The 12,551-nt window shown below is 41.0% G+C and overlaps 1 protein-coding gene across 2 annotated transcripts; it reads right to left on the bottom strand.

Moving 5' to 3' along the window:
- Nucleotides 1-371: 371 nt before the first annotated feature.
- LOC136429312 (uncharacterized) lies at nucleotides 372-4,815 on the bottom strand. 2 transcript variants are annotated; one of them, XM_066419168.1, is made up of 9 exons: nucleotides 4,677-4,806; nucleotides 3,123-3,236; nucleotides 2,410-2,568; nucleotides 2,034-2,170; nucleotides 1,738-1,837; nucleotides 1,427-1,527; nucleotides 1,152-1,318; nucleotides 825-965; nucleotides 378-586 (listed from the first exon to the last, which is right to left on the bottom strand). In XM_066419168.1, exons 1-9 carry the CDS (start codon nucleotides 4,773-4,775, stop codon nucleotides 465-467), a joined length of 1,140 nt encoding a protein of 379 aa, XP_066275265.1. In that variant the 5' UTR covers nucleotides 4,776-4,806; the 3' UTR covers nucleotides 378-464. The 2 variants fall into 2 exon arrangements, with proteins under 2 accessions (XP_066275266.1, XP_066275265.1); XM_066419169.1 differs by lacking the exon at nucleotides 825-965 and having other exon boundaries at nucleotides 372-586; nucleotides 4,677-4,815.
- Nucleotides 4,816-12,551: the final 7,736 nt, after the last annotated feature.

Raw genomic sequence — 12,551 nt, forward strand, 5'->3', positions numbered from 1 at the left:
GCTCGAGTGTTCTGTCGAAATGTCGAATTGCCTACAACAATTGTTTCCGTATAATTATGAGTTTCCCAAGATCTTGCAGCGCAAGTGAAATGTTCGTGTGTAATCATACCGATACCTTCGACGCCAGATGGCGTAAACAGTGCCACTCAAGAACTCATTTTTCACCAACCTATGGAGCCGCCTCTACACATAGCCATAATATTGTTAGTTTGTCTCAAAATGTTGTATATAATCTTTGTTTTTCATGTTTGTCCCTATGTCATATGGGCCAGTGAGAGCCTGAAATAAAGAAATAATAATTTAGTGAACTTATCGAGAAGTGATTGTTCTATGCCATGTGTATGTATAAAAAACTACTCTACTCTACTCTACTCTACTCTACTCTACTCTACTCTACTCTACTCTACTCTACTCTACTCTACTCTACTCTACTCTACTCTACTCTACTCTACTCTAAAATGTGACTAGTATGCATCAGTAACGAATGGGACGCTGTTTCCGTCCTCCCACGCCACAACCTGCGCAGTTCCCAGCTTCTTCTGAAGATAGTCCTGCATCCTTTTCTCATACACGGAGAAAATGCCACCTGGTATAAGGAAAAATATAAAGATCATTCAGAGAATTTCACTACGAAATATGCACTATTGCAAATTGAGTAATCCACGACGATACCAAGAGTTGAACTAAAGCTGCCTAAGTAGGCTAATTACTGCTCTCCGTCTCTGTTGCTTGAATGTTAACGTTAACATTGTTGTTATTTACTTTTTTAAGATTTCTAGACTCAAGTAACGTTTAGATATGTTGACCGACTCACAGCTTATTACCTGTGTGGATGTATAAGAGCCTGTTGCCCTTGAACCTGTGACGGTTAGTGTTCAACTGGTTCAGGAGCCCCCGGACCGCCCTGGCACCGTAGTGCGGGTCCAAGATGACACCTGTTGCCATAGCGACGTCTACGACAACATCTACATAACATAACATTGAAGAAAAACACCATCAGCATTCAGGAAGATTGTGAAATTTAAAAATATGTCCATTCCATGTCGTTTCTATGTAGTTTGAGTCATACTTACTTTATGCTTGCCGTTAAAAGTGAGTTAACACTTGGAATATCACAATATGATGCAGTAACAAGGCGGTAACGTACGCACCGTAATCCTTCTCTACATCATCAGCGTCAACGTCGACATGCTGATATCCGGAAATGACGTCGATGATGTCGTGAGATCGTATTTCCGACAGACCAACGTCTGTGAGAACATGTTGTAGTCTGTGATGCTCAATTTCCTCAGGGTAGGTGACTTGAATACCGTGACACCTGTGATGACAATGTGACAATCAAACTGTCAGAAGGACCCGGCATTAACTCAACAAACACTTGAAAATGAACAACAGGTTACAGGTCAAGATGACAGCCATGACGTACTTAATTTTGGCGCCTGTCAGATGATTTGCGATCGCCAGCCCAGCAAACATGGCTCCCGCAGCAGAGGGGCCGACTAGATCATCGTACTTGTCAAAAAGGCCCTTAAAAAGAAGAAGAGAAGGTTGATGTGAACTAATGGAAAACAATGGACGGAATTTATGTATGTATGTGCACTTATCCTTTGAGCCAAGATATGAACAAGGATTTATGAAGGTGTAATGATATCACGACAGGCATGTTAATAGATGGTTGACGTTCTTGTTTATATTTCTAACAAAATTGATGTGTTAGTTGAAAGCATCCAAACCGACCTGTGAAATCAGATCTTGAAAAACAGAGAAGTACCCATAGAGACCGGGTAAGTCATAGCCACTCGGAGGGATTATGTAAGCTTTCTTTCCTGTCCTTTTCCTGAAAATGCAATATGAATCGTGAGCAAGCATGTGGTTGGTACATGTACATGATTCATGATACAACATAAGTGCCGATCTTTACAATGACGTATGTTTCTCTTTCACAATGAACAAAAGAACTCATTCAGATGTTCATTCATTTATTCATTTATTCATTCGTTCATATAGTTGCTAGCTGATATGCTACATGATACCTGATGTCGTCTGCCAGTCTGTCCATGCGTGCTATGACGGCTTTCTCCGTCCAGTCGCTGATATGAACAATGTACAGATGTGCCCCCACCAGCCTTTGTAGCAATATGTTGCTTTGCCAGCCCAGAGACTCGGGACCCTGGTCGGAGACTCACGAATGTTACCCATATTACATTTAAGCAGGAAAAAGCCAATAATTAAAAATCATACAGTGAGTTACAATATAGCTATGGGGGGGGGGGGGGGGGGCAAACTGCATTTTTCTGGCCGTCGAAACTATCATTTTTAATTAAAAACGTATAACACCTCCACGTAAGGATTTACCTCTACCTATCATCTACTGACGGAATAAGCTTCACAATACAAAGATTGACTCGCCATGTCTCCCGACTTGATGAGAAAGTGTGATTCCAGACCCAGCCGCCTGGCGGCCACAGCAGTACTTCGGCACTGGTTGGAGTCCCGGCTTCCACAGCCTATGATAACCGAGCAGCCAGTGCGGATGGCTTCTGCCAGTTGGAACTCTAGTTTGCACACCTGTAAACGAAATTGGAGGTCATCCCGTCTGAAATAGTGATTGATTTCTTAACCAATTTATCGATCTGTCGATCGATCGATCAATCCGGTTGATTGATTGATTGATTGACTGGTTGGTTGGTTGGTTTTATCACCCCGACCAATCGAATCACGTGAATTGCATTAAAACTCAGATTCGTATCAGCCATTTCCCGATACAAAAAAATAGTTTCTACTACTTTTCTTTAAACGTTAAATCACGGTCACTTTCTATTACTTCCAAAGTGCCAAAATTGCCAGCCTGAAAACATCTCTGGAAAGCTGACACCTTCCAGCATCTCACTGGCGAGTTCATTTTGTCAGATTTAGTCGTTACCGCAACTTAGAAAGGAATTTGTCGGGAAATGGCTGATTCGAATCTGAGTTTCAATGCGATCGATTGGTCGGGGTGTTTTATAGCATTTCCTCCAACTCAAACAGGTGGAAATACAAAATTTCAAACGTATAACATGCGGCCATTTTATATTTTCAGAGTACGGTGATCTCATATCTAAGGAAAGAGCCAGACTGCTTACCTTGTTACCTGACAAAGCACAACCTGTCATATCTTCTCTTTTTATGAAGAGTTCCACATCGTCTGGTAAACCAGGCACCTCCCAGCGGTGAATTGGGGTACTGCACATACCGAGCTGCATCAATCGGAAGGCATCTTTTACTTTTAGGTCGACATCATTAAAAGACAAAGGTATGTAAATTGCAAATATCATTGAAACTGTGTGATAAGCAAGGAAGAAATATTTAAGCTTTCATTGTCTGCTGCATTTTTCGTTCGGTTAGCCGTTGAATACAGTAACCCAAAGCAACAACGCCATCTAGTGACATGGGTAGGAGCTGCACAACCCCAACCATATGCAATGGAAATGTTGCATATATAGTCAGACTACGGCACATTCGGTCTGTTTTTAATTCCAGATACCAGTGTGTGTGTGTGTGTGTGTGTGTGTGTGTGTGTGTGTGTGTGTGTGTGTGTGTGTGTGTGTGTGTGTGTGTGTGTGTGTGTGTGTGTGTGTGTGTGTGAACACGATAACTGAAGCATGCCTGGATGGATTGTCTTGATATTTGGTATGTGGGTAGGTATTCTTGAGACCTCAAAATGATTAGATTTTGGGCCCCCTAGTGGCTTGCTATGGTATTCCGGGTTTGACATCTCCTGTTATGGTCATGCTATGGTATGATTTTGAGTGGTAGATAGCTCTTGGGAGGGCGAGTAAGTCGTGTAGTTTTGCTCCCCCTAATATAACGGTTTTTTAAACTGCAGGAAGTGATTTTGTTTCAAATTTGAAAGAAAATAACTGAAGAAGGGGTTGACGTATTGTCATGACATTTGGTATGGAGTTATAGTATTTTACCATTAATTATGCAAATTAGGAATTCCTTTGTATAATCAATATCTATCTATCACTCTCTTTCTCAGTTACACATGTCACGTGTTTGAGAGTCCTATAATGGAATACAGCGGATTTATAAACTTTCCTAATTAATAATGCTACAATGGTTTTCTTTGCTGAGATAAGGCTTTAATACTTTGGACAACTTGTGTTATTTTGGTAGAGAAGATGATCAACTGACATAATTTATGCAAATTAGGTCCTTGTTTGCATAATTAATGTAAACGTTTATGCATATATGATATGCCACACGAAAAGGCTAACATCTGTCGGGGTCGTTGAGCTCTAGTTAATTTATCAAGCTGAGGGAATTGCGTTAACAGTGCGAGTTTCACACTTTCGCTGCAAATTCGATGGGCGAGTGGACATTCAAGAAAAGATCAAGCAACCCCCCCCCCCCATGGCTATATCTTTTGCATGCAACGGCGTTTACGTCCTCCAAATATGGAACACATTTTTGTGTAATAAACTACGAAATATTGTAACGTAACGGTAGTCTACAGTAAGTAAGTGCAGTGTATATCCGGCTACAATCATGACACACCAAGCACTGTTAAACTTTTGACCTTTGGACTGAAAAGATTTCAACTACAGTTTCAGACCTTAATGGTATGACAACAGATACTACTGATAAGTAGTTGATACACAGATACTATCGTTAGTAGTAGTGCATTGATTCACCTTCACTTTCCACTGTGGAATCCCGCTAAGACTGGCCGCCCAAGACGGAGGGACATATGTTGATAATACCGAAGAGCGGTGACTTTTGCCGGTCTCCATCCTGAGTCGACCTGCCTACGAAGTATAAAAAAAAATGGTTGTCTTCCCCAGGGCAGATCACCAGCCGACAGGGTTATCAAGTTAGAACCAAGGCTTACCAAGGGACGACTGCAGTCGTTAACAGTATGTACAGACCGGGGCTTACGTGGAACAGAGCCTGGTAATCATAACTGTCACCTGCTGATTGTTTGTCCTGACCTTCAACTCTGTGCTATGTTAGTACAGTATGTGATAACTAAAACAACCCTGACATTGTCGGGCGCACGTGTCTATGACGTCTGTGGTGACAGCCAGGCTACGCAGTAACAGCACCTACCCCAGTAGGAGTCACGAAGTATAAATTCGTGCCTGGCAATGATATTGCCAGACGAGAAAGCGCGATTTGATATCTAACTGGTACGAGTAGACGCACTTGTCACGCCGTTTACTCAAAACAACAGCACAACAACGGCAGGGAAGATTTATTCACTATCCTCAGTGTCTATTCACAATTACTACACGATAGTGCCCAACCAGCAACAGGAAGATAAGGTACGGCGGCATTATCCAACACTCATCAGGGATGGTTTCTGACAAATCATTGCTCTCATTTCTAGCCAGACAGGCAGCTGGACGGATAATGACTCCATGCTAATCTCATTGGGACTGAAGTTTTCGGCGACACAGGAGACGGGAAATGAAAACGCGAGCACCTGCAGCAGATAATGTCTACTGTGGAGCCTTGCTGACTATCAGGAGTTAAAAGGGGCATTTGGGCTCTCCTGAATACTAATGACTAATCCGTACGCTGGCGTCAAGAAAATTTCTTCTTTTTCAAGTTAATATTCATCATGAATATTAGTAGCAGTAAAGTACTGATTTCTTGGGCTGTAAACAACTGCAATTATTGATGACAATCATACAGGGTATTTCAAAAAGGAACACAGAACGTGATATATGCGATGATAACTAGAATGGTGTGTTGGAAAGTGCTCTAAGATTTTTTTATACATGTAGCGTTAAACAAACGGACAAAAGAACGAGCATATCAGTTAATAAACCTTGCCCTAAAACCTACCCTACTTTCTCAACAGGTCCAAAATATCATGAGCTATATTTACAACGCTGAAGGGACCACAAACTACATATTTTCCTTATATGGTCACATGGTAGCAAGCTAAAATTAGAATTTCAAGAGAAGTATTGGTAAGGCAATCTGCATTTAATGATCCTTATATAAAAATTACATCTGAAACAGCAGGTGGTGAACCGCAAATAGGCGAAATGGTTCTTAAGTGATACTTATGTAGGTATACAAAAAATAACTGAAATGCAGGAATGACTTATTTCCATCTATGAATATGATCAAGGTACATGTAATGTTACGTCGATGAAAATTAAGAATTACAGGAAGAACATCACGGAATACAGAATAAATCATGCATATGAATGAGTTCTCTTTAGAGTCGATTTCTTTCGAGAATTTACCCAATTGCTTGATGAATTTAAGATCGAGGTTTGAGGTATACCACAGAGCATCTTGCATTATGTTCTTGTGTGGAGGAATATATTTCTGAGTGCAAAATGCTGCCACATAAATGAATTGTTGCTAGAAGAAAGTGACATAACAGGAAGGTGAATGGACATTTGCTGACCAGAAGTGCGAAGCGAAAGTGCCATTCTGCCGGACGTAAGTCCATTCCGCCTCTCATCAAAGCCGTCGGAGAATCCCAGGTGGTAGCTATATCTAGGCTGGACTACGTAATGACTTATGTACACAGACAAAGGTACACACATCAGTACGTGTCTGTTATACCCCCATCCACTAGGGCGGCGACCTCGCCACGCTCTCTCTGGGACCTAAAATTGATCAGAGCGCTCAACGCTTTTGCGCTTTGTGTGATTTGTTGTGTTCTCAGTTACACATATTTTTGCATTTTGCATGATATTCAATTATGAAATCGAGGGTAAAGCCCCTGTCACACTTGTGCGTATAGCCGTTGCGTGTGAGTTGCGCATCGACATTTTTTCATACGCCGCCGTGCGCACAATACGCATCTCACATGCATCTCGATCGATTTGCGTAAGTTTAATGTACGCCGGCATACGCGCAATACGGCCCAGTAGGCATGATAGTTTGGGGTATGAACGAAATTACGCATATACGCAAGTTAACTTATGAATATTTTTTCGATTATTTTGATGTATGTGTGAGGTGCATCTAACATATGAATAATAAAACGTGAGTCACACATTCTCCAAAATAGTCGAAAAATTCCACAACTGTTGCGCGTACGGCTGCATATTGAATTCTGTTCATACGCAACTCACACGTACCGGGTATACGCACAAGTGTGACAGGGCCCTTACAACACAAATCCAGCATAGATCGCAGCGAGGTCGCAGTGTGAGTCCTGTCACACTTGTGCGTATATTCAAGTGCGAGTGAGTTGCGCATTAACATTTTTTTGGTTTAACTAAAGTTTGCGGGGACAAAGGTGTTTTCTACTTTGCTGTGCAGCCAAGTGATCGAACCTAAGAAATTCCTTCTTCGGCTGCTAACTCTATCTAAACCAGCAGAAACATGTTAATACACACTTATGCGGACTTGTATATACGCACAAGTGTGACAGGGGCTTTCGTGCGTCACGACTCAGAGTAGGTTCCTCCATGCCCTGTCCTGAATCTGTCTTGAGATTTATGTCCACGGGCAACCGTAACGTTCTTTTAATGTAATGACCTTTCGCACGTTCAGTTAGTCCTGGTTCGAATCTAATGGCTGTTGACTCATGGTACCAATTACAGCTAGTCGTGCATGTCGGGCTCTGACGCACGCGACGCGTCAAACACGTGTGTGTCAATCTAGGCTGACAAGCGAAACACAAAGCGATCATCTCAAAAACACGTTGATTTGCAAAGAAGGTTGTGTGCACAAAATCTAAGCTCAATTCCTTACTATCTTTTAAACATCAAACATTCATTCATTCATTTAGCAGCAAAAACCATTTAAGGTGGCGCAAAGATGATGGTAGAATTATTTGGTCACGGTGTTTTGTTTTGTTTGGACGATGAAATATATTTCATGTAACATATGGAGCAAAAGCTCGGTTCAGTAAAGTTGCGACAGTATAAAACCGTTCTTAGCTACTTTGAGTATAAATCCCACGTCTCTGTGGCATTACTCACTGATTGATCTCAGAAGCACAAATGCATTATATCACCCAGTAGACTTCGACATGGCGCCACCCTATCAGTGTTACGGAATACACCGGGGTCAGCCTTTTTGAATTTTGTCTTTCAGTTGAATGGTTTGTACAATGTAAGTCAGTCGTTATAAAGCTACAGATGACAATAAAATTCACTTTCATTTCCATTGATAAGAGGAGAAAGGCTACAATTAAATTGTTGGTGCCGAAGCCGTCCAATATGTCCTCGAGAAGTTTAGAAAACGAATTCCAGCATGAGTTGTACTCCATTTGATCCTAGAACTTAGAACTTAGACGCAGGAAAAATGACATTTACATTCACTCTTTTTTACATCTTATTTTTAAACAAAATTCAATGGTGAGAACGTATCTTGCCAAGATCCGTTTCAGTCGGAGTAAAACGTCCATAGAAAAAGGCAATATCAAATCAACATATTATGTGAAAACACGTGATATATTATGTGGAAGTAATCTATGATGATGACCTCGTTGTCATGGGAAATTATTGTGGACTTAATATTACTTTGTGTCCCTTGTCATTGCAGAAGAACACGCCTGTGTTCATTAAGTCAAACTCACCTAATGTTGTTCAATTTACCTGAACACGGTTCGCTCGATGAAACTAATTTGTGAACATGCAGTAATTCCCCAGGTAAATACGGATGCCGTTCCCAAGAGCTCTTTAATCCGTATGTCCATTATAACTGTAGATTCTGAAGACACTTCTTAATCCAAGATGGTCATATTCCGCTAGGGAAAAAACGCTGTGTGGATTACTGAAAATGAATGAAACTCTCCAATATGATAATCACGACAACCATATTCTATATTCAAGTGGAACGTGCTTTCTGAATGCATGACTAAATATCATCAGATAGGTTAATATGTGCCTACAAATTACTACAATTACCGCATAGCATATGGAAGTCAGGGACTCAATTTAGTTTCGTTGGTATTAGATGCTTGATAAATTAAACATATATTCACTTTTTCATGTATTTTTCGCGCAATTTTCTGATCGCGGTTTTAGCCTATATCCCAAATTTAAATCTTGGTGAGATGGGAAAATGTAAGAACAATAATATCAATTTTGATGCCAGTATATTCATGTCACGAACTATATGAATCATCCTCTGTGCTTGTCCTCAGATTTAAGGTTATACAGCAGTGCTGCTCGTCTTCAGTCATCTTAACTGATGACAGGCTCCTAGCTGTGTCTAAACGGCCCATCAATGAAGGATCTTCTGACCTTTCTACAAGATGATGTTTTTCACCTTCTCCTCTCCGTAAGTGTTCTGCGCGTACTTTGAATCCTTGTTATCTCCAGTTTGGGAACTCACGGCGCTGTGGCACATTACAGGTACCCGAGGGTTACACGTACTGAGCGCCTCCTCCTCAATCAACCCATCGATTGCGGATACAGATGATGGTGTAATGAAAGTTAAATCATGTATACCAACGATGGCAATGGGTGAATAGACCCACTGGGATTCTTATTGATCTACTATTAAATCATCAGTTTAATTTTAGATGGAGTGGCAATGTTTAGGCGGTTTCCGACAGAACGTTTGATAAATGTCATTGTTTGATGATTTTCATTGTTATCAAAGTCAGATAAAGGAAGACGTTACAACCGAAATTTGAATAAAGATTAACTCGGTACGAACAATTGTCTGCCTGAGGCATCTGCATGGGATTTGTATCAACAACATGGCCAACAAGCCTCCTGGCAGCCGTAATGTACAAGGCTGAATTATGACGCTTATCTGCAACAGCGTATTAGATATCAATTATGCAAACAATGGACTTATTTGCATGATTAAATGACATGTGTTATAATTAATGGTGAATGATAGTAATTTCATACTTGTGTAAGTTAGTTCAATTAAAGATGTACATAACGATGCATAGTTGATGTAAATATGTAAGTTATGTAGATGTACATGCTTGAAATATCTCTTGGAGATATATTGAACTTTCCGAAGTCTTGTCTAAGTTCAGCACTAGTAATTTACCCATTACCCGAAACAGTTGCTCTTGAGCGCTCCACTAGCTACCGAAAATTCAACTGTTATGCGCGACCAAATATTTGACAGATCACTAAACGAATTCCACTTTTGTTTACGTTTTGAGATCACTCAACGAATTCCATATTAGATAAAGAACACGTTTTGTGTGTTTTGATGTTTTGTAAAGTCATTTCAGGTCGCAACGCGGTCGTCTCCGTGGTGGAATGAAGGTATAAGAAACGTTGTCACGATTCTTGATATGTGGTTTTCAAATAACCTGACCCATGTCCGATGGTTGGGTAGAGCGGCGGGTCCCCTGCCTGATATCACACCTGACATGTTGAGCACGTTCCAGTTCTTATCAGCAGAATCAAGTCACAGTTGTCGTCGTTAATGATGCAGATTGTTATTCCGCTTGACGTTCCAGCTGCGATTTAAGAGAGCAGAGTAATTGCGAACAACGCAAACCTCCTGTACTTCAAGCCTACATCAAATCACAGCCATTGACGGCAAGACCTTGTTAACTCGAGAGACAGCCACATCTTCATTTGACTTCTCAAAATACGAGTTCAACGAAAACTTTTCACCAATCCCTTACGTTTTCTTACGTACGTGACATTTGTGTTAAGTCGTACAAGCTTAGTTTAGGGGTATGTGTACGATACATGTACTTACCCTTACGAAATCAAAGACATTTAAAGGGAAACTTATGAAGGGTGTGTTAAAATACTTGATTTGATTTTATATTCCTGATTACGTTGTTTGTACTTTATCATCTACATATGACAATTGCCTTGCGTAGAGGGGCTATGTTTCATGTCTATGAGACAAATTAACAAGCCAAGCTATTGAGATGAATTTTGCGTATTGACGATTTCTAACTCTGTGTTGATGGCTATTGACATGTTTCTGAGACAAAATAACAAACCAAGCTATTGAGACGAATTTTGAGACGCTGGAGTGACGATGTGTTTTGACGGCTACTGACTCCGTGTTGACGGCTAACATATCACTGAAACAAAATAACAAACTATGAAGATGAGTTTTGAGACATCGGAGTCACGATGTGTTTTGAGGACTACTAACTCGGGTCGACGGCTAACATTTCCCCGAGACAAAATCACAAACTATGAGGATGGATTTTGAGACATCTGAGTCGCGATGTGTGCTGAAGGTTATTAAGTCTGTTTGCTGAAATAAGTGCGCTTTCGTTCACTCTATATACATTCGGAGGTTCATATCCTCTGTGGGGTTTTCCCTCAAATTACTTGTTTCGACAATCCAGTACCTTGTATGTGATATCCGTATAGCTCGTCTTCTTGTCTTTGTAAGGATTTATTTCATCTATCTAACTTCATCAACACATATACAACTAGAGTTCGGCGATCCCATACCTTTGCCGAATGGTGTTAAAAAGGGAAAGGGATCTCGAACCAGTTTAGCTCAAATGAACTCAATGAACAGATGAGCTACTCTTCCACTGGTCGTGACAGAGAAGACAGACGCTATGTACAGTATTGGGGTTCACTGTACCGGAGAATTTCCCCTAGCTCTTTTCGACAAGCACAATGAACAGTGGACCACGGCTTAACGTCCCGTCCCAAGGACTGCGATCTTTAACGGTAGCGTGCATGTCGGGTGAGCGACACAGCCGGGATCGAACCCGGGGCTTCTAGTTCCAGAGGCAAGATCGCTAACCACTGGCCTACGCACGCTACCACAACTAACTACACTGTTAACTTGTATGCTTGTCATTTAACTTCCGAATGCAAGTATCAAATTACGGTACAGTTACAAATTTGGAATCATAGCATTTTCTCAACAATTAAGCAAATTATGTCATTATTTACATAATCGATATATCAATCGGTTTTCCTCTCTATGTCACAGTTCTCAGTTCATATGTCTTGAAGCGCCATTGTGAAAATCACTGCCCACATGTTGCCTGTCACTCTGTCCATATGGTGTATAGGTGTCCTCGTATATAGGTCGTCGTCCAAAAAATAGCACAATGAAAGGGGATTTCAACTTTGTCTCATTAATCATGTAAAGAAGTACCTGATTTGCATGTCATTATGTTAATCATCACTAATCGTTTCTACCTGCCCCAAACAATTAAGATCCACCAAACCCTGCTTGAGTTATGCTCCTTCAAAATTTAGATAAGAATACCCCCTGTAGTACCGTAGGAACCCCCCCTAGAAGACCCATCTTCGAATTTGACCTTCGTTTCCCCGACCCCCAACAACCTACTAAATTTCATCACGATCCATTTAATTTTTCTCGAGTTATGCCACCAACAAACAAACCGACAAACACAGAAGGTCCACTGCAGCATCGAAGGAACCCCCCCAGAAGACCCATCTTCGAACTTGACCTTCGTCTCTCCAACAGAAACAATCATCCGTCCATAGTATCATCAAGAGTGTTATCGCCAACACCATCACTCCACAAATCCCTACGGCGAAAGCATGATCGGTGGGGGAGACAAAACAGGTGATCGAAATCCACTCTACCAGTTGTCTCCCCGCACAATTTATGAAATACATATATGGATAACAACAGATTTGCATAATTTAGGT

The sequence above is a fragment of the Branchiostoma lanceolatum genome, chromosome 3 (assembly GCF_035083965.1).
Source record: "Branchiostoma lanceolatum isolate klBraLanc5 chromosome 3, klBraLanc5.hap2, whole genome shotgun sequence".
In the NCBI taxonomy this organism is placed as follows: Eukaryota; Metazoa; Chordata; class Leptocardii; order Amphioxiformes; family Branchiostomatidae; genus Branchiostoma; species Branchiostoma lanceolatum.

What these genes read in the sequence shown, in the direction of transcription:
- LOC136429312 (XM_066419168.1), bottom strand. Translation starts at nt 4,775, where the DNA reads ATGGAGACCGGCAAAAGTCACCGCTCTTCGGTATTATCAACATATGTC. An exon ending in GTGCTTTGTCAGGTAACAAG is followed by an intron (nt 2,569 to 3,122) that starts GTAAGCAGTCTG and finishes TTTCGTTTACAG; the next exon opens with GTGTGCAAACTAGAGTTCCA. An exon ending in GCTCTTATACATCCACACAG is followed by an intron (nt 587 to 824) that starts GTAATAAGCTGT and finishes TCCTTATACCAG; the next exon opens with GTGGCATTTTCTCCGTGTAT.